General features: G+C 47.4%; 1 protein-coding gene across 3 annotated transcripts in view; it reads left to right on the forward strand.

Moving 5' to 3' along the window:
• The window catches only part of nsd2 (nuclear receptor binding SET domain protein 2), a 223,678-nt gene that overhangs the window by 192,279 nt on the left and 5,359 nt on the right, over positions 1-26,040 (forward strand). For all 3 annotated transcript variants that reach the window (XM_068029807.1, XM_068029797.1, XM_068029816.1), the window contains exons 17-22: positions 791-903; positions 2,691-2,960; positions 4,320-4,436; positions 13,042-13,183; positions 18,237-18,343; positions 21,338-21,539. In XM_068029807.1, coding sequence (XP_067885908.1) covers positions 791-903; positions 2,691-2,960; positions 4,320-4,436; positions 13,042-13,183; positions 18,237-18,343; positions 21,338-21,539 — 951 coding nt within the window. The remainder of the gene's footprint in view (positions 1-790; positions 904-2,690; positions 2,961-4,319; positions 4,437-13,041; positions 13,184-18,236; positions 18,344-21,337; positions 21,540-26,040) is intronic.

The raw sequence follows: 26,040 nt of genomic DNA on the forward strand, positions 1-26,040 counted from the left end.
CTGGCACAGACACGATGGGCCAAGTGGTCTCTCTGTGCCGTAAACTGTCTATGATTCTAATGAAGGTCCCATCACCACCTTATTCGTCGCACCTATCTTCATTCGGGTGGCTGGCAGTGCTGCTCCTTTGAATCCCTATTTGGGGAAACGAGACATGACACCTGTGGGGAGGGGGAGGAGGTGATTTTCTCTGTGCAGGGGGGTGGGAGCGGGGTTAAAACACTTCAGAATAGTCAGGGGGGTTGATGGGAAGGGGTAAAGAACAAAGGTCAATTTTTCACGGTAAGTATTCTGGGGTGGGGGTGGGGAAAGGGCAGGAATGATGTGCAATGCCATTGCAGGAGTGGGAGAGGTCATGGAAAGCTTATTTTATCCAATTTTTACAAACTTAAAAGTCACTGTACCTTTAAAATTTAGGGCTACAAGCCCTTTAAATACGACGCCTGCGCATTAGCGATGGACGCCGTTGCCGGGGAAGGCTCGCCCACCCCCTCCACATCGTTGTGGGGGGCAGCCGCCCAGGCCATGCTAATGAGTCACTGCGTTTGGAATCGCGGCAGTTTCGCAACGTGGGCCCCGTGTCCGCGGGCTGCAAATTTTCCGCTCACCGCCTATTTGGGAGCCGGGCTTTTACAATACAGCCCAATAAATTTGTATTTTATTGGTCATGCAGTTTTCCATTTTTAAAAAGCATCTTCTGTGAGCCCAATTGAGTTGGCATTTTTTCCTCGTCATAAAAAATTAAGTCCTCTTTGTTGTTTTTTAAAATTATTTTTTGTAATCATTTCAGCTTTACAAGAGGCAGCAGAACGTTTTCAGGATCTTAAAGCTCAGCGGGAGACCAGAGAAGCGCAAGAAAATGAACGCAATGGTAGAAAGCCTCCGCCATATAAACACATAAGGGTAGGTATGAAGTAGAACTAGTTTCATAAGGTCACAGACCTGAAAGGTCATAGACCTGCAACGTTAACTCTGCTTCTCTCTCCACAGATGCTGCCTGACCTCACGAGTATTTCCAGCACTTTCTGTTTTTATTTCATAATTCCTTTGCTTTCTCTGGCCTAAATACTTCTACTAGAATATGATTCCATGGGCACAGACTTATTTTCTAAAACACTGAAAGCCACTGTGCTGAACATCCCAAAATTTGGGGAAAATGAGAAAAGGTGAGGTTAATCAGGAAATAGAGAATTGTAAAGCGAAAGAAAGACGAAGGAAATAATAAGTCCAAAGTTTTGAGATTCTGTGAGTGCGCAAGAGATTGTGCAATAAGTTTTGATGCCAGCACCATGGAAGATGCATGGGATGATCATAAGGACTGCATATTTGGAATTTGGAAAGAACAAGAGAGGAAACTTCATGGTAATAGATTTTAATATAAAGACCAGAAGATTTGAAGGTTGGAGACTAGGAGGGGATGATGGGCATCTCCTATCAGATTAACTTTATCTTGTCCAAGATTGCAAAGGAGGTGCTTAAATTGCTTCCTCAGATATGGTTTCAGTATTGGAAGTATTGGGCAGTCTTGGACTGTAGAGTTAAGGAGTTGTTGACAGTGACGGGGTCAGGAATTGTGGAGCACGCAGTAGGAAACCAAGAATGATTAAATACTTCAAGCAGTGCAGGAGATCTGGAAATTCTATTTGCGGACAGAGGAATTAGTGAAACCAAGGGGATGTACAAAAGTGGTTATTGGCTAGCATTCTGAAACAGGAACCCTGCTGCTGTGCACACCCACTACTAACCCACCTGAGGTTAGTTTATATAACACAGATGAAGAATTTAACCTAAAACCTTTTTGGTTTGTATTGCTTTTTTGGCCACCTGCTAAGTTAGTATCTTTGTAGGTTTTTTTGGGCTGTCGCAGCAAAAGAAAATGGAGAACGTATGTTGAATAATGGGGTTAGACTGAAATAATGCTTGTTTGTATGGCTATCTGCTGTGGCTGTGTGACCCAGCCTTATTAAGGATAACTGTACTGACTTATTGCTCTGAAAACATAGCAGTGTTCCTTTCTCTAGGATAGAAGTTGACAATGTTGGTTGAATGATTCTCTAGCTCATGACAAGTAAAGAAATAAACATTCACTTCCCTCTCATTGTCTTCATCTATATATAAATTCCTATTTATGTTCCATCAAATCATCAAGAAATGCTGAATACCCTACTTAATAGGAACCATTTCAAATTTGTCATTCACATTTGTTGATACATTGCTGGTACATCTTGCAGTGTGTGCTATTTTTGCTGTACATTTTATTTCATATTTATAGCTCCATTGGCCCACAATAAGAAATATGGAATGCATTTTGAATTTAGTATTTTGCGGTTATAAATCAGAATGTGTTGCTGGATTTGTGAATCATCGCTGTTTTTCAAACAGGATGCTGCATACAAAACTGTTGTAGGCATAATGACCCATCATTTCGCTCATCCTGCCATTTAAATCCTTTTTTGTTTTCTGAATAATTTTCTCTGTTTCACCACCCCCATCCAAAAAAAACAAAATTACACATTTTATCAGGCACACAGCCCAAATTGTCATCTTTATAAATATTCCAAGATTTTTGTTAATTTACAGACTAAAAATTAAAAGTTTCAAATACATTAAAGCATTCATTTCAGCATTATTAATCACATAGTTCTGTTTAAGTTTTGAGTTTTTTATAAAATATACTTTTTTTTTAAAAGGTCAATAAACCTTATGGAAAAGCACAGATTTACACAGCTGACATTTCAGAAATCTCAAGATGCAACTGTAAGCCTACTGATGATCATCCTTGTGGCCTAGATTCAGAGTGCCTGAACAGAATGTTAATGTATGAATGTCATCCAGCTGTCTGCCCAGCTGGCGTACGGTGCCAAAACCAGTGTTTTAGCAAACGGCAGTATCCTGAATCGCAGGTGGTCAAGACTGCTGGAAAGGGCTGGGGCCTCATTTCAAAGACTGACATTAAAAAAGTAAGTTGTGTTACATTTTTACTCATTTTCATACCTTAATGGTATTTAATTGAGGATAGCTCAATGTGTGGTTGGGTAGTGTACATATTGGACAAAAATCTGACAATGTAGAAGAGAATCTGACAATACTCAGAATTTAATTCGTGGCTAAGTACCTATTATTAGTCTGTAGCTGATGTCAGTTTAGCATATAAAGAACAGAATATACTTTTTCTTGATCAAGAGAAACTCCTGCCATCAGAACAAAAGATCCATTATAAAAAATATTGTTTACTGTGTGACAAATATGGAAATACTTGCAACAAGAGTGCAAGAATGTAAGGAAGGGATTAAAGGTGACATGACGAGCAGTAAGAAGTTGAGCAGCCTTGTAATTAATATAAAGGAAGCTTTTGTTCATTCAGGTTTATAAAAGTTCAGAACCTTCAGAAAGCTTGTCATTCATTAAATTAGAATCAACCTGAGCAGTGCACCCCTGCTTCTGAAGAGGGCTGCTACAAGATAAAACAAAAGAATTCCAGAATTTGTTGCTGTGGTTATAGAGATGAGGAATGTTTGCCTCCCCTGAAGTCTTACACTGTCTAAATACATGGCAAAACTCCTAATGAATTCTCACTGGCATGAGAATGCATTAAACATATTCACCTGTAATTCTGCACTGTAGCAGTCCTCATTGCATTGTAGTGTCATTAAATTTCACTGGAATAGTCCAGTTTGAAAGGAGCAATTTTAAGAGCAAACCGATTTGAAAACTTTGGAAATGGAAAAATCCTCTCTCCCTGCCCCTAATTTCTTTTAGTCTCCCCTACTTTCATCCTCTTAAAAAGTTATTGGTTTATATATTATTTAATAGCAGTAGCAGCAGCAGGTGTTTTCTCTTCATATCACCACTGTACAAGGATCAGACTGAAATTGCCCAGCTATTATTAAAAACATTCATTTGTTTATTTCCCATATTGTGTTCCTTGTCTCTTGATGCCCATATATTGTACAACAGATTGGTCAAACCACAGCACGATTGTCATACAGGAGAGAATCCTTGAAGCATGATTAAAGTTGTGTTCAGTTGTCTTGATAAAGTTTTATATTCGTGCAAGCACTCCCTGTCTGAAGTAATAGTGTGAAGCTGAGGCTGTACGATGGTAAAGTAAATCAGTGTCCAAACATGCTAAACCAGACAGTAGTAAGACATCAGATTCGTCCATGTTGAGATTCTAAACTAGATACTTCTCTTTAGGAAAAGAGTGGAATAGAATAAAAAGAAATCTGCCAAGTTTGGCAGCGTTGGGTGGGGGTGGGGGGGGGGGGTCGAATTGCTATTTTTCTGTGTTCCAATTCTGTGCATGTTGTTTCATGCAGGGAGCATTTGTAAACGAGTATGTGGGAGAGGTAATAGATGAAGATGAGTGCCGAGCTAGAATCCGTTTTGCACAAGAACACAACAATGCCAACTTCTACATGCTCACAATTGATAAGGTAAAATCAAATCTTACACTAATTTAACTCTGCAGGTATTTTGAGGGGGAATAAAAAGGAAGGTTTGGGCATTATTGACCTAAGTACAGGTATGTTTAACAAATCCAAACTCTTTTAATTGCTTTATTTAATGTTTTTTCAATGTTTGTGATTTCTCTTAACCTTGGAAGCTTCTTTAAATATGCATTAATTCTAAGCAGATGGTTGTGTGCAGACAATTGTACAGGATTTTTCTGGGGCAATTTGCTCACAAGAAGCACACTGCCATATATTGATTTCAGTGATGGTTGTGAGTAAAGTGAGCTACATTAAGGTATTTGACTCTTGAGTGTCGCATTCAAGTCAGTGCGATGCTATCATTTGGAAAATAACATTTTATTCCGTCTTCACTAGCTGCTTTTGTTTTTTCTTAAATTGGTTTCCTCTCGTTCGAGTTTCTGAATAATGGAAATTAAATTGCTTCATCTATTTATGAAAATTAGCTCTCCCAGTCCCTCTCCATCTCTCTTTACCCTTCCCCAATGTTAATTGACTTTTTTTTGAAAAACAGGCAACTTTCTGGATATGTCTGCTGGACGTTCGAGTATTATCTATACAATGTGTGGTACAACATGCACTTCGATCTGAGAGTTCACTTATATGTGGCATTTTTGAAGCTGCCTTTTGGGCAGTGGTTCAAATAATAGTTTAGGCTACTATCACTAAAATTGTGTGTTTCAAACATAGCATCTAGAAGTGATTGCTTGAGCTATGGATTGGATAGAGCAAACAACATCCTGTAGAGGTCCTCTATGTGAACCTAGATGACAAGGCAGGTTGTAAGTTCAAAGCACGAATGAAAGAGCCCAATTCTGAACTTTTTAACAACAGAGAAGTCATGTTTTTAGATCTTGTCCAATGGGGGAGATGGCGATATAGTGGTGATGTCACTGGACAGTAATCCAGAGGCCCAGGGTAATGCCCTGGGGACATGGGTTTAAATCCTACCATAACAGCTGGTGGAATTTAAATTCAATTAATTAATAAAATTCTGGAATTGAAAGCTAGTCTCAATAATGGTGCCACGAATGATTGTCATAAAAACCCATCTGGCTCACTTATGTCCTTTAAGGAAGAAAATCTGCCATCCTTACCTGGTCTGGCCTACATGTGACTCCAGACCCACAGCGATGTGATTGACTCTTCAATGCCCTCTGAAATGGCCAAGTAAGCCACTTAGTTGTCAAGTGCAATTAGGGATGGGAAAAATGCTGGCCTTGCCAGCGATGCCCACATCCCATCAAAAGAGTTTTTAAAATGCCAATTTTCTACTCCTCCTTCACACCCACCACCCCCGCCCCCCTCACTTCAACATCAAAAATAAGGGCCAGGATTTTACAGTCCCCCGCGATGGGATCAGAGTCGGGGGGCATGGAGTATTGCGACGGGGGTGCGGGGTTGGACGGCCAATTGCCTCCCCATTGCTGAGTGATCTTCTCGGGCAGAATAAGCCGATGAGGGCCTTTCCACCCAGAGGCCAATTGAGGCACTTAGGCCAATTAAGGGCCTCCTTCCACCGCCGCTGGGATCTTAACACCGGGGTGAGTGGGTGGTAGGCCTCTGCTGCACACGGAGGATGCCTTGTAAGATGAGTCGCCCGCCCTGCGGGATTTGGGGGGTGTGATCCCTCCTCCATGGACAACATTGCCAGGAACAAGTTTAACCTCTGGGCCTTCCCTCCCCCGGACTGAATGACCACCACTACCCTCCCCCACCCCCCTTTTTGGGGCCTTCCAGAATCACCCCAGCAACACTGCCTCACCTACCTCTGTTCAGGGGCTCCACCACTGGGTCTGGGTCCGCGACCTCTGCAGTACCAGCACTGGCCACCACTCCCAGTGGCGCCACCGATGCTGCTGAGCTGCCGGCCCTCTGATTGACTGGCAGCTCTTGGAGGTGGGATCCCCGTCCCTTTGAAGTCTTTCAAGGGATGGGGATCCCGTCTCCTAAAACTTTGAATCAAAAAGACCAGAGGGTAAGGTAAAGGTGGGTTTCCCCCCACCTTTTCGGCCTGGGGCTGCGAGTCCTGCCTCCAGAACAAAATCCAGCCCAAAATGTGAGATATCATCAGATGTTGATGACTGAACTTTTCATGCATTTGCATTGGTGAGCTGACCCACGTGCTAGCAATATTGTGAACCTGCAAACGGGTTTAAGTTAAAGCTTAAAGTTCTGATGAAAGGTCACTGACCTGAAACGTTAACACTGCTTCTCTCTCCACAGATGCTGCCAGACCTGCTGAGTATTTCCAGCAATTTTTGCTTTTATTTAAGTTAAAGCCTCCTGTTTTGCTGTTTCTTTAACCTTGTAGCTTTTCTCCTCTTTTTGTGCTTCTAGTTCTTGTACTCTGTGGTTGCATTTTTATTTCTGTTCTGTCTTTTCTGTGTGTGTGCATGCATGAATGCCACTGGCTTTCAATTTATGAACTGAATTTAAGAATTTGAGTAAGGGAGCCGGATTAAGGTGACAGTAGAAAGAGTCTGGTTGAAGTAGGGTTGCACAACCTTTTGGGGCGGAGGACCACATTACAATTTTTGCTCAACCAGGAGGGGCCGGTGAGCAAATTTTGAAAGATAAAGACATTAAAAATTTATCTTACAAAAAAAAAAGAACAAATGTGCATTTTTGTGAGGAGGCTTTAAATGAGAAGACTAATTTATTGAGTTACTTTCTTGTCACTATATTGAAAACTGATTTAGTGACATTCCTGGCATTGTTTTTGCTTGTATAAGTAGACAGTCCCTGCCTGCACACTTGATGTAGCGATGCAGAGTATTCTAGATAGATATCCATCTGTCAGGAAAGATTTTGATATCACTGTGTTCCCCCCATCTCTGTGTCATCCTTGATATCTGTCATCGCCCCCCCCCATCCCCCCTCTGTGTCCCCCCCGGCCCCTCTGTCTCTGTTCCCGCCTCTCTGTTCTCCCTCTCTCTTCCTCTCTTTGTTCCCCCCCTCGCTCGCTCTCTTCCCCCCTCGCTCGCTCTCTTCCCCCCTCGCTCGCTCTCTTCCCCCCTCGCTCGCTCTCTTCCCCCCTCGCTCGCTCTCTTCCCCCCTCGCTCGCTCTCTTCCCCCCTCGCTCGCTCTCTTCCCCCCTCGCTCGCTCTCTTCCCCCCTCGCTCGCTCTCTTCCCCCCTCGCTCGCTCTCTTCCCCCCTCGCTCGCTCTCTTCCCCCCTCGCTCGCTCTCTTCCCCCCTCGCTCGCTCTCTTCCCCCCTCGCTCGCTCTCTTCCCCCCTCGCTCGCTCTCTTCCCCCCTCGCTCGCTCTCTTCCCCCCTCGCTCGCTCTCTTCCCCCCTCGCTCGCTCTCTTCCCCCCTCGCTCGCTCTCTTCCCCCCTCGCTCGCTCTCTTCCCCCCTCGCTCGCTCTCTTCCCCCCTCGCTCGCTCTCTTCCCCCCTCGCTCGCTCTCTTCCCCCCTCGCTCGCTCTCTTCCCCCCTCGCTCGCTCTCTTCCCCCCTCGCTCGCTCTCTTCCCCCCTCGCTCGCTCTCTTCCCCCCTCGCTCGCTCTCTTCCCCCCTCGCTCGCTCTCTTCCCCCCTCGCTCGCTCTCTTCCCCCCTCGCTCGCTCTCTTCCCCCCTCGTTCGCTCTCTTCCCCCCTCGCTCGCTCTCTTCCCCCCGTCGCTCGCTCTCTTCCCCCCCCCCCCGTCGCTCGCTCTCTTCCCCCCCCCCTCGCTCGCTCTCTTTCCCCCCCCCTCGCTCGCTCTCTTTCCCCCCCCCTCGCTCGCTCTCTTTCCCCCCCCCTCGCTCGCTCTCTTTCCCCCCCCCTCGCTCGCTCTCTTCCCCCCCCCCTCGCTCGCTCTCTTTCCCCCCCCCTCGCTCGCTCTCTTTCCCCCCCCCCTCGCTCGCTCTCTTTCCCCCCCCCCTCGCTCGCTCTCTTTCCCCCCCCCCTCGCTCGCTCTCTTCCCCCCCCCCCCCCCGTCGCTCGCTCTCTTTCCCCCCCCCCTGTCGCTCGCTCTCTTCCCCCCCCCCGTCGCTCGCTCTCTTCCCCCCCCCGTCGCTCGCTCTCTTCCCCCCCCCCCCCCCGTCGCTCGCTCTCTTCCCCCCCCCCCCCCCCGTCGCTCGCTCTCTTCCCCCCCCCCCCCCCCCGTCGCTCGCTCTCTTCCCCCCCCCCCCCCCCGTCGCTCGCTCTCTTCACCCCCCCCTCGCTCGCTCTCTTCCCCCCCCCTCGCTCGCTCTCTTCCCCCCCCCCTCGCTCGCTCTCTTCCCCCCCCCCCTCGCTCGCTCTCTTCCCCCCCCCTCGCTCGCTCTCTTCCCCCCCCCTCGCTCGCTCTCTTCCCCCCCCCTCGCTCGCTCTCTTCCCCCCCCTCGCTCGCTCTCTTCCCCCCCCTCGCTCGCTCTCTTCCCCCCCCTCGCTCGCTCTCTTCCCCCCCCTCGCTCGCTCTCTTCCCCCCCCCCTCGCTCGCTCTCTTCCCCCCCCTCGCTCGCTCTCTTCCCCCCCCTCGCTCGCTCTCTTCCCCCCCCCTCGCTCGCTCTCTTCCCCCCCCCTCGCTCTCTCTCTTCCCCCCCCTCGCTCTCTCTCTTCCCCCCCCTCGCTCTCTCTCTTCCCCCCCCTCGCTCTCTCTCTTCCCCCCCCTCGCTCTCTCTCTTCCCCCCCCTCGCTCTCTCTCTTCCCCCCCCTCGCTCTCTCTCTTCCCCCCCCTCGCTCTCTCTTCCCCCCCCTCGCTCTCTCTCTTCCCCCCCCTCGCTCTCTCTCTTCCCCCCCCTCGCTCTCTCTCTTCCCCCCCCTCGCTCTCTCTCTTCCCCCCCCTCGCTCTCTCTCTTCCCCCCCCTCGCTCTCTCTCTTCCCCCCCCTCGCTCTCTCTCTCTCCCCCCCCCGCGCTCTCTCTCTTCCCCCCCCCCCGCTCTCTCTCTTCCCCCCCCGCTCTCTCTCTTCCCCCCCCTGCTCTCTCTCTTCCCCCCCCCCGCTCTCTCTCTTCCCCCCCCCCCCGCTCTCTCTCTTCCCCCCCCCCCCGCTCTCTCTCTTTCCCCCCCCCCCGCTCTCTCAATTCCCCCCTCCCTCTCTCTCTTCCGCCACCCTCGCTCTCCCTCTTTCCCTCCCTCTTTCCCTCCCTCTTTCCCTCCCCTTCACGTTCTCCCTCTTCCCCCTCCTCGCGCTCTCCCTCTTCCCCCCCCCCGCGCTCTCCCTCTTCCCCCCCCCCCGCGCTCTCCCTCTTCCCCCCCCCCCGCGCTCTCCCTCTTCCCCCCCCCCCGCTCTCCCTCTTCCCCCCCCCGCGCTCTCCCTCTTCCCCCCCCCCCCGCGCTCTCCCTCTTCCCCCCCCCGCGCTCTCCCTCTTCCCCCCCCCGCGCTCTCCCTCTTCCCCCCCCCGCGCTCTCCCTCTTCCCCCCCCCGCGCTCTCCCTCTTCCCCCCCCCGCGCTCTCCCTCTTCCCCCCCCCCGCGCTCTCCCTCTTCCCCACCCCCCGCGCTCTCCCTCTTCCCCACCCCCCGCGCTCTCCCTCTTCCCCCCCCCCGCGCTCTCCCTCTTCCCCCCCCCGCGCTCTCCCTCTTCCCCCACCCCACGCTCTCTCTCTTCCTCCCGCCCTCGCGCGCGCTCTTTCCCTCCTCCCTCTTTTTGTCCGTCCCCCTCCGTCCGTCCTCTCCTTTGTGTTTGCCCCCCCCTGTGTTTGCCCCCCCTGTGTTTGCCCCCCCTGTGTTTGCCCCCCCTGTGTTTGCCCCCCCTGTGTTTGCCCCCCCCGTGTTTGCCCCCCCCGTGTTTGCCCCCCCCGTGTTTGCCCCCCCCGTGTTTGCCCCCCCCGTGTTTGCCCCCCCCGTGTTTGCCCCCCCCGTGTTTGCCCCCCCCGTGTTTGCCCCCCCCGTGTTTGCCCCCCCCGTGTTTGCCCCCCCCGTGTTTGCCCCCCCCGTGTTTGCCCCCCCCGTGTTTGCCCCCCCCGTGTTTGCCCCCCCCGTGTTTGCCCCCCCCGTGTTTGCCCCCCCGTGTTTGCCCCCCCCGTTTTTGCCCCCCCCCGTTTTTGCCCCCCCCGTTTTTGCCCCCCCCCGTTTTTGCCCCCCCCCGTTTTTGCCCCCCCCGTGTTTGCCCCCCCCGTGTTTGCCCCCCCCCGTGTTTGCCCCCCCCCGTGTTTGCCCCCCCCCGTGTTTGCCCCCCCCCGTGTTTGCCCCCCCCCGTGTTTGCCCCCCCCCCGTGTTTGCCCCCCCCCGTGTTTGCCCCCCCCCGTGTTTGCCCCCCCCCGTGTTTGCCCCCCCCCCGTGTTTGCCCCCCCCCGTGTTTGCCCCCCCCCCCCGTGTTTGCCCCCCCCCCCGTGTTTGCCCCCCCCCGTGTTTGCCCCCCCCCGTGTTTGCCCCCCCCCGTGTTTGCCCCCCCCCGTGTTTGCCCCCCCCCGTGTTTGCCCCCCCCGTGTTTGCCCCCCCCGTGTTTGCCCCCCCGTGTTTGCCCCCCCCGTGTTTGCCCCCCCCGTGTTTGCCCCCCCCGTGTTTGCCCCCCCCGTGTTTGCCCCCCCCGTGTTTGCCCCCCCCGTGTTTGCCCCCCCCGTGTTTGCCCCCCCCCGTGTTTGCCCCCCCCCGTGTTTGCCCCCCCCCCCGTGTTTGCCCCCCCCCCCGTGTTTGCCCCCCCCCCGCCCCAGCAAAGCAGCTTTGTAATTGGTCAGTTTGTTTAAAAGCATCACACTGAGTTTCACAGCTCAGCTGCTGCAGCAGGAATGCGCTTCCCAACATTAGACAGGTTCGGGGTTTTCCGGGTACTTTTTAAAAATTAAAGTTGGAAAAAACGCAACTCTGTCCAAGTTGGGAAGCACATTCCTGCTTCAGCAGCTGAGCTGTGTCACTCAGCGTGATGTTTGTAAAAAGGCCGGTCTGCAGGAAGAAGACAATGGGAAATTTCTCATCTTCAGTCACTGAATCCTGGCGAGAATGAGGAATGGCCCGGGTACATTTTACACCCACAGGCCAGATCCTGGACGGTCCTGGGGTAAAGGATAAAGCAAAGCTGGAGACAAGTGTAAGATTTGCATAAAGATAAATACAGAAATGATGGATTTAACAAGGGTGCCGCTAGCATTTTGATAAAACTTACTGCTCAGACTGATTGGCACATATCACACTTCAGGAGTTGTTTACTGGAATTACAGTTGAATAAAGTGTACTGGTAAGTGGCGAATTGAAGTACATTTGAAAAGCTGTGTTGAGATTTGCCTTCCTCGCTTTGATTCTTTGCAGAAGTGGGTATTTTGTACTGGTAATTGATACAATGTGATGAATTTAAAGTAAAGGGCTTGCGTTTATATAGCACCTTTCACAACCTCCAGCTGTCCCAAAGCGCTTTATAGTTGATGAAGTATATTTCAAGTGTAGTCACTGTTGTGATGTAGGCATCTACCATTTTGTGCACAGCAAGATCCCAGAAACAGTAATGTTATAATGTCCATATAATCTGTTTTAGTAATGTTGCACTGATGGTGCCATCATGTCAGCAATCAGACTAATTGGACAGAACTTCCTCCCATCATTAAGTCAAAGCACTGTCCCTGCTGTGAGTTGGAGTGACAATTAATTTAAAAGTTGAGAAGTGTGCAGGTTGTGCAAATATAACCTATAATGTCTTAAATAGAATTCCAGAAAGAGCTTGCATTTATATTGCACCGATTATGACTCTCAGGACTTCCAAACTACTTTACAGCCAATAAAGTATTGTTTAAGTGCAGTCACTGCTCGAATGTAGGAAAAATGGCAGCCAATTTGCACACAAGGTCCCACAAACACTAATTAAGTAAATCTGTTTTAGTGATGTTGGTTCACAGCTAAATATTGGCCAGGATAGTGAGAATAACTCCAATGATCTTCTTTAAAATAGTGTCATAGGATCTTTTATATAAGAGGACAGACAGAGCCTCAATTTACTGCCTCATTCGAAAAATGGTACCTCCGACAGTGCAGCACTTCCTTGGATATAATTGAGTGTTTTTAGAGCAGCTGTTTCCTCTGGTGTGGAGTCCAGAGCAAAGGGTCACAGTGTTAAAAGTAGAGCTAGGTCATTCAGGAGTGAAATCAGAAAGCACATTTTCTCACACAGGTTTGTGGAAATGTGAAATTCTCAGCCCAAAAAAGGCTTTAGGTGCTGGGTCAATTGTATTTTTCAACACCCTGATCAGATATTTATCAGGTAAGGGTATCGAGGGACCTGGATCAAAGGTTTGTAAATAAGAGTTGAGGTACCGATCAGCCATTCTCTTTTGGTCCTTAGCAGAGGAAGATTAATAATACTGGGAAAATTTATTTAGATTGGTGTCCAGGTTAAAGCATGACAGTGTTAATGGAGAATGATTTTGTCACCTTGACTGATAAGAATATTTGGCTGGATAATTGCACTCCTGTGAAAGTATTTCTGCATATGTTTATGCCATACTGATATTTTTAGTTTGGGCTTGATCCCAGCTTGTTTATATTATTGAATGAGTCACAAGCTACGAGGAGAAACAATCTTAAATGAATATTATTAATGATACAATTACACGCTGTCTTTTTTTCCTTTTGTCAGTCGTCCCTCTGTCAACAAGCAGACATGTTCCCAAGTACATCTACAGATGTTTTCGGATCCTACTAGAAATTTATTAATGTTAACTGCATTATCTACTTCAGGATCGGATAATTGATGCTGGGCCTAAAGGGAATTATTGTCGCTTTATGAACCACAGTTGCCAGCCCAATTGTGAAACGCAAAAATGGACAGTAAATGGAGATACTCGAGTTGGGTTGTTTTCTCTCTGTGACATCCCAGCAGGTAAGGGAGAGGCTGAAATTTTCTAACCTTGGGCTCTTCCAAATAAATGCAAAGAATTATATTGGTCCACAGCGCAGAATAGGGCCATTCGGCGCAGCTGGATTATTTCAGAGTGACAATGGTTGTCTCAATTACTCTGCACCCCTCACTCACTATAACCTGTCTTACTGTGAACTTGCTGCACTCCATTCTCTCAGGTCCAACCCTTACATTGCTATCACACTTGCTGACAAGGGTGGTGCTACTGTTGACTGGCACACTGACCTCTACATCGCAGAGGCCGATCGCCAATTCTCTGACACTTCCTCCTATCTCCCCCTGGATCATGACCCCACCACTGAACATCAAGTCACTATCACCAGGACTGTCACTGACATCATCTCCTCTGAAGATCTTCCCTCCATAGCTTCCAACCTTATAGATCCCCAACCCTGAACAGCCGCCTTCTACCTCCTTCCCAAGATCTACAAACAGGATTGCCCTGGTAGACCCATAGCTTCAGCCTGTTTCTGCCCCACTGAACTGATTTTTTTCCTGTCTTGCCTCTTTTTTTCTTCCCCCTCCCCTTCTCCAATCTCTCCTTGCCTACAACCATGACTCTCTTGATGCCCTCTGTCACTTTAACAGTTTTCTGGCCCTGGATGGCCAAACCCTCTACCCAAACCGCCATCTCCCACCAGGACAATTTGAGGGCTCTCCACTTCTTCCTTGAATGGAGGTCCAACCAATTTCCATCCGCCTGGCTGAATTTGTTGGGCTGGATTTTCTTCTCGGCCCAATTTCGGGTCCGATCGTCCCAGCGGCAGGGAAGCTTCATGGCAGCCCCTCCGCCTCTCTGCAACAGCACCCGACTTAGCATATTTAAATAACACATACGTATTAGGAGGAGGAGTAGGCCACTCTGCCCCTCGAGCCTGCTTATTCAATAAGTTCATGACTGAACTCTCTCTCTCTTTGGCCTCCTTGTCTCGAGAGACAATGGGTAAGCGCCTGGAGGTGGTCAGTGGTTTGTGCAGCAGCGTCTGGAGTGGCTATAAAGGCCAATTCTAGAGTGACAGACTCTTCCACAGGTGCTGCAGATAAAATTGGTTGTCGGGGCTTTTACACAGTTGGTTCTCTCCTTGCGCTTCTGTCGTTTTTCCTGCCAACTGCTAAGTCTCTTCGACTCGCCACGCTTTAGCCCCGCCTTTATGGTTGCCCGCCAGCTCTGGCGATCGCTGGCAACTGACTCCCACGATTTGTGATCAATGTCACAGGACTTCATGTTGCGTTTGCAGACATCTTTAAAGCAGAGCCATGGACGGCTGGTGGGTCTGGTACCAGTGACGAGCTCGCAGTCCAATGTGTCCTTGGGGATCCTGCCATCTTCCATGCGGCTCACATGGCCAAGCCATCTCAGGCGCCGCTGGCTTAGTAAGGTGTATATGCTGGGGATGTTGGCCGCCTCGAGGACTTCTGTGTTGGTAGTATGGTCCTGCCACCTGATGCCAAGGATTCTCCGGAGGCAGCGAAGGTGGAATGAATTGAGACGTCGCTTTTTGCTGACGTACGTTGTCCAGGCCTCGCTGCCGTAGAGCAAGGTACTGGCGACACAGGCTTGATACACTTGGACTTTTGAGTTCTGTGTCAGTGCGCCATTTTCCCACACTCTCTTGGCCAGTCTGGACATAGCAGAGGAAGCCTTTCCCATGCGCTTGTTTAGTTCTGCATCGAGAGACAGGTTACTGGTGATAGTTGAGCCTAGGTAGGTGAACTCTTGAACCACTTCCAGAGTGTGGTCGCCGATATTGATAGATGGGGCATTTCTGACGTCCTGTCCCATGATGTTCGTTTTCTTGAGGCTGATGGTTAGGCCAAATTGATTACAGGCAGCCGCAAACCTGTCTGAGTCTCTGCAGACACTCTTCAGTGTGAGATGTTAATGCAGCATCGTCAGCAAAGAGGAGTTCCCTGATGAGGACTTTCCGCACTTTGGTCTTCGCTCTTAGACGGGCAAGGTTGAACAACCTGCCACCTGATCTTGTGTGGAGGAAAATTCCTTCTGAGGACTTAAATGCATGTGAGAGCAGCAATGAGAAGAAGATCCCAAACAGTGTAGGTGCAAGAACACAGCCCTGTTTCACGCCACTCAGGATTGGAAAGGGGTCTGATGAGGCGCCGCTATGCTGAATTGTGCCTTTCATATTGTCATGGAATGAGGTGATGATACTTAGTGACTGAACTGATTCCTCCACATTTGCATAAATTAAAATATAAACCACAGTGATCTTACCTTCAGTTCCCAATCTTTAGCGCAATGAGCGGCACTCGCACCTTCACTTTCCCGTCCGTGGAAAGCTGGCGCTACTGAGTTGGGGAAGGGGTGAACTCTGTAATTTGTATAAGGAAAGTTGGGGGGGGTGGCTGGTGGGGGGGCAACTCTGCACTGTGTTGAACTGTCTGCAGGGCTGACAGCCATTTAAAAAATGGTGTCAGCACCCGCTTCCACGTCGGTGACGCCACCACCAGTGCCACCTCCACCGCGTGACTTGGTGGGGGGGAGGGTGGTGTGCAGTTACCATGAATATGTAAAGTGGCCGCCCGTCGCAGATGCGAGGGTCCCGTGAGGGGCGGCTGCCATTTTCCACAAGCAGCGGTGGGACTACAAAATCCAGCCCATTCTTTCATTGAGCAACTTCTCCTTCAACTCATCTTACTTCCTCCAAATAAAATATGTTGCTATGGGAACCCCCATGTGTCTTAGCTATCCTTGCCTTTTTGTGGAATATTTCTTCTTGTCCTACTCAGGCCCCCTCTTTTAACTCTCTGTCCGGTACACTGATGACTGTATCAGTGCAGTTTCCTGCTCTTACTCTGAACTGGAAAACTTCTTCAACTTTGCTTCCAATTTCCACCCTTCTCTCACCTTCACATAGTCCACCTCCGACTGTTCCCTTCCTTTCCTCGACTTCTCAGCCTATCCCCAGAAATGGAGACAATCAACAAATATTTATTATAAGCCCACTGACTCCCACAGCTACCTTGACTGCACACCCTGCTTTCTGTAAGAACTCCATTCCATTCTCCCAGTTCCCCCGTCTCAGTCACATCTGTTTTGATGACTTTCCACACGATGGCTTCCAACATGTCTTCCTTTTTCCTCAACCAAGGATTCCCCCTACCATGGTTGACAAGATCCTCAACTGTGTCTGTTCCATACTTCTGATGTCACCCCTTTTCCTCCCCCCTGGAACCACGCTACCTACTGCAGTGAGGAACAGCACCTCATCTTTTGATTACGCACTTTACAGCCTTCTGGACTCAACATTGAATTCAACAATTTCATACTATCATCTCTGCCCGCATTTTGTTTCCTTTTCTTTGCATGTTTCAGCCTTAATCTTGTTTTTCTCTTGCTTTGCTTTCAGACGGCTGCTTTTCATTATTCTGCTATTCGCACCGCCTCCGGACACATCTTTTGTCACTTTACTTGTCATTATTACTTTCTTTGACCTGCCTCACCAATTCTTTTTTTGTCATTTACTGTCTTCCACCCCATCACACTCCTTCACTTTTGTTCTTTCACTGTGTCTCCTGACAACGTAGAGCATGCGCAGAGTGATCACCGACGTCATCAGTGCATCCGAGCACTTGCCAATATGAATCTGCGCATCACATAATGATGTCCGCACATTATGATGTAACCACGCACCAAGCAGATGAGTGGCAGAGAGGGAGTGAGCAGTTGAGAGCAGGAGAGGATGGCAGGATGGAGCGGCAAGAAGATGGGTGCGGGAGGGAGCAGTGAAGCGAAGCGCCGATTGCAGGATGGAGTGGGGAAAGAGAAAGCCGCAATTCCAGGAGGGAGCGGGGTCTTGAATGCGATGATTGAAACGGTGATCATGGGAGGAAGTGGGGAACTGATTGTGGAGATTGAAGCAGCAAGCGCGGAGGGGCGGGGGGGAGTAGTGGAGAACTGCGTGCGGAGATTGAAGCAGCAATCGTGGGAGGGAGCAAGGAACTGAATGCGGGGATTGAAGCGGTGATCGTGGGAGGGAGTGGGGAACTGAATGCAGAGATTGAAGCGGAGGTTGCGGGAGGATCGTGGGAGGGAGCGGGGTATTGCATGGGGGTTAGAGGTGGCGATTACGGCCTTTGAGGAGTGAGGGAGTTTGGGTTTAATTCGCCCCATTTTGTGTCAAATTGAGCAGTGCCATCTTTATTACTCTCAGCTGCCTGATATGTCACAGACAGGAACGTTTCAGTCGATGAGGCTGCATTTGCACATGTGCTAGTACTGCACCACCTATTAGATGTGTTCTTTTTCCACCTTCCCCATTTGACCTCCTTAAAACCTGTTTCATTCTAACTTTTCTCAGTTCTGATGAAGGATCATCGACCTGAAGCATTAACTCTGTTTCTCTCTCCACTGATGCTGTCAGACCTGCTGAGTATTTCCAACATTTTCAGCTTTTATTTCAGATTTCCAGCATCTGCAGTATTTTGCTTCTGGACTATTTTGGTGGTGTTGATCCACAGGAGCTTCCTCCCACTCCTTTTCCAGCCTTATTAGCATATCCTTCTATTCCTTTCTCCCTAGGTTTTATCTCTCTTTCCCTTAAATGATTTTGTGCTGTTCACCTCAGCAACTCCTTGTGGTAGTGAGTTCCACATTCTTAGCATAAAACGGCTTCACCTGAATTGTCTGTAGTTACTATCTTATGTTTTTGGCCCCTAGTTTTGGTCTCTCCCACAAGTAGAGACATCTTCTCTATATTCACCTTACAAAATTCCATCATAATCAGTTCTCTCCTCTGCTGTGTGCTTTCGGCAAGTTGAGTGACGGTATTGCATCTGTTATGTCACCGGCAATAGGACACCATCTGAAAAATAGGTGTCTTTGCCAGATGAGTAGAAATTTGAAGTTTTCTGTGTATACTGCTATTGTTTCTTTGGAAGCAATTCAGTAATTGAAGAAAATCCTTTACATTATTTGCATTGTTGGCAGTACAATGTTGCTAATTGTTCGAGGCAGATATGTATTGATAATGAGTTAACTGTGATTAACCCATAGGGACTGAGCTCACCTTTAATTATAATCTGGACTGTCTTGGCAATGAGAAGACAATCTGCAGGTGTGGTGCACCAAATTGCAGTGGATTTCTCGGGGTCAGACCCAAGGTAGGATTAATTATTGCATCCAGGAATAAAGCATATATAATGAAGAAGGAAGGTATTGCATTTGAACACTGACATATGTGAACTTAGTGCACTATAGGCTTGTTTTAACCCAAAGATGTCTGCAACAAAAAAAAATTGCTGAGTCTTTCATCAGCTGGATTTAGAATGTGTGAGTTATTAAAGAGCTGCTTCCGGATCTTTTTGAAGTTTTGGGAGTTCCAGGAATTTCTAGAAATTAGGGCAACATAATGCAGCATATTAGAGTTCCAACACACTTTGCCACAGAGCAGTAGGTTGTAGATATGCAACTATCATATAATCTACAGAAAACAACGAGTCATAGTAAATGGTTGCTTTTCAGTCTGGAGGATAGTAGACAGTGGTGTTCCCCAAGGGTCAGTGCTGGGACCACTGCTTTTTCTGCTTTATGTAAATGATGTGGATCTTGGAATGCAGAGTAGAATTTCAATATTTGCCTACAGCACTTGGAGGTGAGGCAAACAGTGGGGATGATATGAACTGACTGCAACAGGAGATAGACAGGGAACAGGCAGGGAGGTGGCAGATGGAATTTAATACTGACAAGTGTGAGGTGATGCATTTTGGCAGAAGGAATAGGGAGAGGCAATATATAATTAATGGCCTCGTTCCAAAGAATGTGCAGAAACAGAGGGACCTGGGGGTGCATGTGTATCGATCTTTGAAGGTGGCAGGACATTTTGATAGAGTGGTTAGTAAAGCACATGGGATCTTGGGCTTCATAAATAGAGGCATTGAGTACAAAAGCAGGGAAGTTGTGCTGAACCTTTATAAAGCTCTGGTTAGGCCCCAACTGGAGTATTGCGTCCAGTTCTGGTCATCACATTTTAGGAAAGATGTGAGGGCCCTTGATAGAGTTCAGAGGAGATTTACCAGAATGGTTCCAGGAATGGAGGATTTTAGTTACAAGGTTAGGTTGGAAAAGCTGGGTTTGTTCTCCTTAGAATAAAGGAGGTTGAGGGGAAATTTAATCGAAGTGTAACGATTATGACAGACTTAAGTAAGTTAGACAAGGAAAAACTGTTCCCATTAACAAGTGGTACATGGACTAGGAGACACAGATTGAAAGTTTTGGGCAAAAGATACAGGGGGAATATGAGGAAGCACTTTTTTAGGCAATGGGTGGTAATGACCTGGAACTCACTGCCCATAAGAGTGGTGGAAGCAGAGAAGATCAATGACTTCAGAAGTAAGTTGGATGGGCACCTGAGAGAAATAGACTTGCAGGGCTACGGGGTTCGAGCTGAGGAGTGGGACTGACAGCATAGTTCCGTGAAGAGCGGCATGGTCTCGCTTGGCCGAATGGCTGCCTTCTGTGCCATAAATGACTCTTATGATACTACTTTTCGTGATTTGTACTTCTGGATCCCTTTGCTCCTCTGCATCATCTGGACTCTAATTCCAAGCAGTAGGTGGATTCCTTAATCTTCCTACCATAATGTAACATTTCACACTTGTCTATATGGAAATATTTCCCTGGCTCCCCTGTATGAGGGTATGGCTTACTACTCTTAGTTGATTGAGCAACAACTAAAAGCTATCCCCACAAGTAGAGAAGATCACCTTGCGCCACTTTTGCACCTACTGGCAGCAGAGATCAAAGAGCAGGTTGGAAATAGATTGCAGCATATGTTGACTGAGTGTTCAACTTAGGGTGGCCATCATAGCCGATTGTATCAGAGATCAAAACCTACAAAAGTTACTGCTTCAAATTTGTACCTTTAACTGTTGAATGGTAGTTTTTTTTTATTTTAGTTACTTGGCCAAATTAATTATTTACATATCTCTTACATATGTTGGTCCAGCATTTGCTTCCAAGCATTCCTTACAGCAGAGAAATTAGTCTGTCCAAAAACATCAAAATTACTTCCATGTTGGTAGTAAAAGGTGTTTATTTGCTTGACTCAGTTGCCCATTATGACAACATTGTAGAAAATACTAACTTCTAATAATTAATCAGTGCACTATTGGATTTGAGGATGGATTTTCTGTGGTTCTGCTAATGGTGCTTAGATTGACTTTGAAGATTATCACTTGCTGGAAATTTAAGTAATTTTTGGGAAATGTCGCTAAATTGAAGTCATAATAATGGAGGAGGATGAGACTTCATCCATCAATTTCATTGCCTTATTCATACTTCTCTCCATTTAGTGACTAATATTTCTCAGGCCTCCGTTTACAATGCTTTTTACAATAATGCAGCACCCAGATTCCGAGGAGCATTCATGGCTTCTCCATCTTGTTAGTGAAAACACTCAGTTGTATGCTGCAATCTATGAATGTCGCACGTATTTCCACTCCTTTTTTTAATATCTGCAAGACTGGCACACTGACTGTTCTTGAAGGAGGCTAGATTTGGCCACCTTCATTCACCAGTATAGAACCATTTGAGGAACCACGTCCGTTTAATTTTATTCTGAATTTTCTAAATTCTAATGTTTACAGAAGCAAATGAGAGCATGGGTCTCGCCCATCCCAAATGATTTTGGTTGCTATTTGTATCTATGAACAAACAATTATTTAGGTCACTGAATTATTTTATCATCTTGCTCCTGTAAATTCCAGGTAGATTTATTGAATCAAGGATTTGTTGAAATGTAAAGCCCCCCCACCCCCTCACCTTCATTTTGGCATTCAGGCTTAACTATGAAATGAGAAATACTCATAAAATGAGTAAAAAAAGAAGGGCACACAGCCCTTATTACTTCTCAATTTTTTTTGCCTATGTAAGTAATTTTTAAAAAGCTGTCCATCCTGTTATAGTACAGCTACTGCAAGCAATGCACTCTTGATGTCTTCTAAGTGAAGATACTATTTGACAGAACCATCACTGTACCAGTCATAAGTGCCATTATGACATTGGTGTGCTAGTACTTTGAAAATGGTGTTTTCTTACTGTAATGGTTTTTAGAAAGTAAGACCCTAAATCTATTCTAATTATTTTTAATTTTACAGAATGCAAGCAATGGTTCAGATGACAAAGGAAAAAGGGGGAAAAAGAAAATGCGAAAACGCAAATCAAAGGGTGAAGGGAAAAAAGAGCATGAAGATGAATGCTTCCGCTGCAGAGATGGCGGAGAACTTGTACTTTGTGACAGAAAAACTTGTTCGAAGGCATATCACCTGTCTTGCCTCAGTCTTACAAAACCTCCATTTGGTAACTGAAACTCTTGAGAATCTCGCTCTTTAGAAGACTTTGAACTTGTCTCTGTGCAATATTATCTCTCTTCTTGGCAAATTACTTAGTTTAAAACAAGTTGAAGCAGTGAGTTCACAAAACTAGGATAGGGGATCCAAACTTTTTATTCATTCACAGAATGTTTTTTGTGTCACTGTCCAAGGATGGCATTTGTTGCCAATCCTTAATTGATTTGGAGAAGGTGGTGGTGAGTTACCTTCTTGAACCACTACAGTCCATGTGGCATAGGTACTCCCACAGTGGTGTTAGGAAGGGAATTCCAGGATTTTGACCCAGCAATGATGAAGGAACGGTGATATATTTCCAAGTCAGGATGGTGTGCAACTTGGAAGTGATGATGTTACCATGCACCTGCTGCCCCTGTTCCACTTGGTGGTAGAGGTCTTGGGTATGGGAGGTACTGTTGAAGAAGCCTTGGCGGGTTGCTGCAGTGCACCTTGTAGATGGTGTACACTGCAGCTATGGTGGAGGGAGTGAATGTTTTAAGTGGTGGGTGGGGTGCCAGTCGAGCCAACTGCTTTGTGTCAAGCTTCTTGAGTGTTGGAGGTGCATTCCTAGATGAGTGGCAAATATTCCATCACATCTATGATTTGTGCTTTGTAGATGGTGGAATGGCTATGAGGAGTCAGGAGGTGAGTCACTCGCCACAGAATACGCAGCCTCTGACCTCTTATAGCAACAGTATTTATGTGGCTGGTCCAGTTAAGTTTCAAGTCAATGGTGACCACATGATGTTGATGGTAGGGGATTTGACGATGCTAAGGTGATTTAATGTGATCAGGAGACGGTTACAGTTGTTGGAGGTGGTCATTGCCTGGTTCTTGTGTGGTTCAAATGTACAGCCCAAGCCTGAATGTTGCCCAGGTCTTGCTGCAGACGGGCATAGACTGCTTTATTATCTGAGGAGCTACGAAAGGGACTAAACACCGTCCCCACTTCCAACCTTATGATGGAGGGAAGGTGGTTGGGCTTAGGGCAATGTCCTGTGGCTCAAACAATTGGCCTCCAACAACCACAACTATCTTTGTGCTCAGTATGACACCAGCTAGTGGGGAGTTTTCCCCCGATTCTCAATGACTTCAATTTCATTCAGGTTACTTGATGCCACACTCAGTCAAATGCTGCCTTGATATCAAGGACAATCAATTCACCTCATTTCTGGAATTCAGCTCTTTTGTCCATGTTTGTCCATGAGTTCTGGAGCCAAGTGGTCATGGCAGAAACCAACTTAGCATCAGTGGGAGGTTATAAGTACCACTTTATAGCCTTATTAATGGTACCTTCCATCTCTCTGCTCCGCCTGAGAGTAGGCTGATGGATTGGGAATTGGTCGGATTGGATTTGCCCTGCCTTTTAGTGGACAGGACATGCCTGGGCAATTTTCCACTTGGTCAGGTAGATGCTAATGTTGTAGCTGTACTGAAATAGCTTGGCTAGGGGCTTGGCTAGCTTTGGAGCACAAGTCTTCAGTACTGCAGCTGGGATGGAGCCTCTAAGCCGTTGCTTTTTCTAGTATGCGTGACCATTTTTTTGATATCGCATAGTGAATCGCATTGGCTTCTATGATGGTGGGGTCCTCAGGAGGAGGCCGAGATGGATCATCCACTCGGCATTTATGGCTGAGGGTGGTTACAAAAACCTCAGCCTTATCTTTTGCTCTCACGTGCTGGACTGCACCATCATGAGGATGGAGATGGAGCATCCTCCTCCTGACAGTTGTTTAATTGGGCCGCTGCTGTTCACAGCTGGACATCACAGGACTGCAGAGCTTCGATCTGATCCAATGGATGTGGGATCACTTAGCTCCAGTCATTTCACTGATTGTTCAGTGATGTGGTAAATTTTGGACCCAAATAGTAACTTTTCCACAGAAGGGTACACTATGAAAAACTTTTAAATAATAGTTGTTTCTGGAGGCAGACTAAGTACATAGCTCACAAATCCAAATTAAAATTAGAGATTAGGAAGTGCTCTTTCTCACAAAGCGGTGTAAGGAAAGAACAAACTCCTGGAACAAGGTTGATTGACAGCTTTAAAAGGTAGGATATCTGCTCGAGCGGATTCAAGATTATAGAGATGTTAGCACTGTTTGATTTGTTTTTTTAGGTATGTAGGGGAAGGAACCTAGTGTTTATTAATTAGCAGATCAACAGATAGGGGGAAGTTGGAGCTCATGAGAGAATAGTTAATTATAATTATGGCTTCGGGTTGAAGTGGAGCCGAATGACCTTTGTTCGCTAAGGACTTCATTCTTAACTGCACTTAATTATATTAAAGTGAGTTACTACAAATTCTGTACAATGTTGAGTTTCAGATCTGGTCATGGGAGTATTGTAAGTATTTATAAAGAATTAGTAAAAATTTTCATGACATGGCGAAGCTTGATAGTGTGATGTACTGAGGTGGACCTCTTAAACTGGCTGGAGGCAGATGTTGAAGTGCTGGGAAAAGGTCCTTCACTCAGCAGAGGTGGTAAAGGGGTAAGGAGCAAAAGAATTCCAATAATGCTGAATAATTTTGGGTTGCCAGTGCAGCACGATAGACTAATGAATGGGGGGAAATGTACCCTTTGTTTTAGGAGTTTTAATAACACACAAAGTCTCAGATTCCTTCAGTTTTTGGATCATTCTTCAATACAGTCCCCACCACTTTACACCGTCTACACTTGACACAGGCAATTTAAAGCTTTAAAAGAAAGTCTGAACAGTTGCAAGGTTACTCAGAACAAGATGTAGTCATTGCATAATATTTTTCCAGTTGCTTTGTGCTGCTGCTTTTTTTTAGTAAATGAAGTAGAATAAATGAGTCTTGATGTGCTGTCAATATAGACTATTCTATTTTAAAACGGGCAGAATTCCTAGAGTTCAAATGATAAGTAGGGATGAGAACGATCATTCACCCAGAATAACCTTGAGACCACTTCCCCACCCCCCGCTCTCGATTCCAGCATTCATTTGGTTCACAGAGCTATGGAATGTTACAGAACAGAAGGAGGTCATTTGGCCTGTCATGCCTGTGCCAGTTCTTTGAAAGAACTATCCAGTTACTCCCATTCTACTGCTCTTTCTCATAGCCTTTAAATGATTTCCTGGATTCTCGCCTCTCTCTCTTTGTATTAATCACACTTTGGGCTGGAGTTTACTGCCCCCACCCCTCCCCCCCCCCCCCCCCCCACCGACATTGGAGGGTTGTGGTGGGGGGGCAAGGGGCTGGAAAATGCCTCCGGCAGATGCCTGCCACAGGCCTCAATTCCAGGAAGGCCTGGCCCAATATTGCACCCCCCAGCCGCTCAGCGACGAGACCAAAATTTAAATATGTAAATTTAGTAAAATAAATGAATTAATTACTTACCCGCTCCCACCGTACATTCCGGTGCCATATTGATGCTGGTGGCTGGCACTCGCGTGCCTTCGGATCTCCGTCCGGTGATCTAAGGCAGAACATTGGCGGGGAGGTGGGAGCAGGTAAGTTTCTCAGTGCAGGAAGTGGGGGAGCAGGGCAAAACTAATTTCATTGGTCTGGGGGTGGTGGGAAAGGGTAAAGTTTAAAGTTGATGAACTTTGGGGGGGGGAGAAAGGTCGGGAGCACAAGTAAGTGCTTTGGAGGTGGTGGGGGAGGGCAGGTTGTTATTTCCATCGTTATTGGGGGGGGGGGGCGCGTGTGGGGGAGGGTCAGGAGAAATTTATTTCATTTTTTAAAAGCACTGTAACTTCAAAATTTTAAATAAAAAGGTAGGGCTCAAAGCCCTTTAAAAATGGCGTCGGCATCTGCGCAGTGGCGCTTGACGCCATTGCCGGGGAAGGACTGCCCATACCCTCCATGTCACCGGCCATTTAAATGAGCTGCTGCGGTTAATATCGTAGTGGCTCCACGCGGGTAGACCGCCATTTTTGAAGCTTGCTGCTGAGATTGACGGTGAGCTTATAAAATCCAGCCCTTTGTGTGTGAAGAACTTGCTCATTTCAAACTTAATTGCCTTTTCTTCTTTTGAACCTGCTCATTAAATTTAAAGTAATTTTCTAGATTTTCCTTTTCCACATCATTTGCTAACTTGGATACCTGTATAAGATCATCTTTCAGATTCCTCCTTGCAAAACTAAAAAGCCAAAAGTGTCTCTAGCCTTTCCGAATAACTTGGATCTCTTATACTCGGTAGGGATTAGTCTTGTGGCTTTTCTCTACGTTGTCTCCATTTCGGCATGCTGTGAAAGCAGCAGCCTTCCAACACGGAAGTGACGCCACCGAGGTCCTGCGACATTACACGCAGAGGCTCATTTAAATGGAGGGGGCGGAGCGGCTTCCCCCAATGACCCCACGTCCTCAGCAACGGCATCTGGTGCCATCACGCTGGCGCCAGTGCCATTTTTAAAGGGCTTTCTAACCCTTCAGTGACATTTAAATTTTTAAAGGTCCCAGTCTCCAGAAAATAAAAATAAAATTTCTATACAACTTTAAATCC

This window comes from Heterodontus francisci, chromosome 1 (assembly GCF_036365525.1).
Source record: "Heterodontus francisci isolate sHetFra1 chromosome 1, sHetFra1.hap1, whole genome shotgun sequence".
Taxonomy (NCBI): Eukaryota; Metazoa; Chordata; class Chondrichthyes; order Heterodontiformes; family Heterodontidae; genus Heterodontus; species Heterodontus francisci.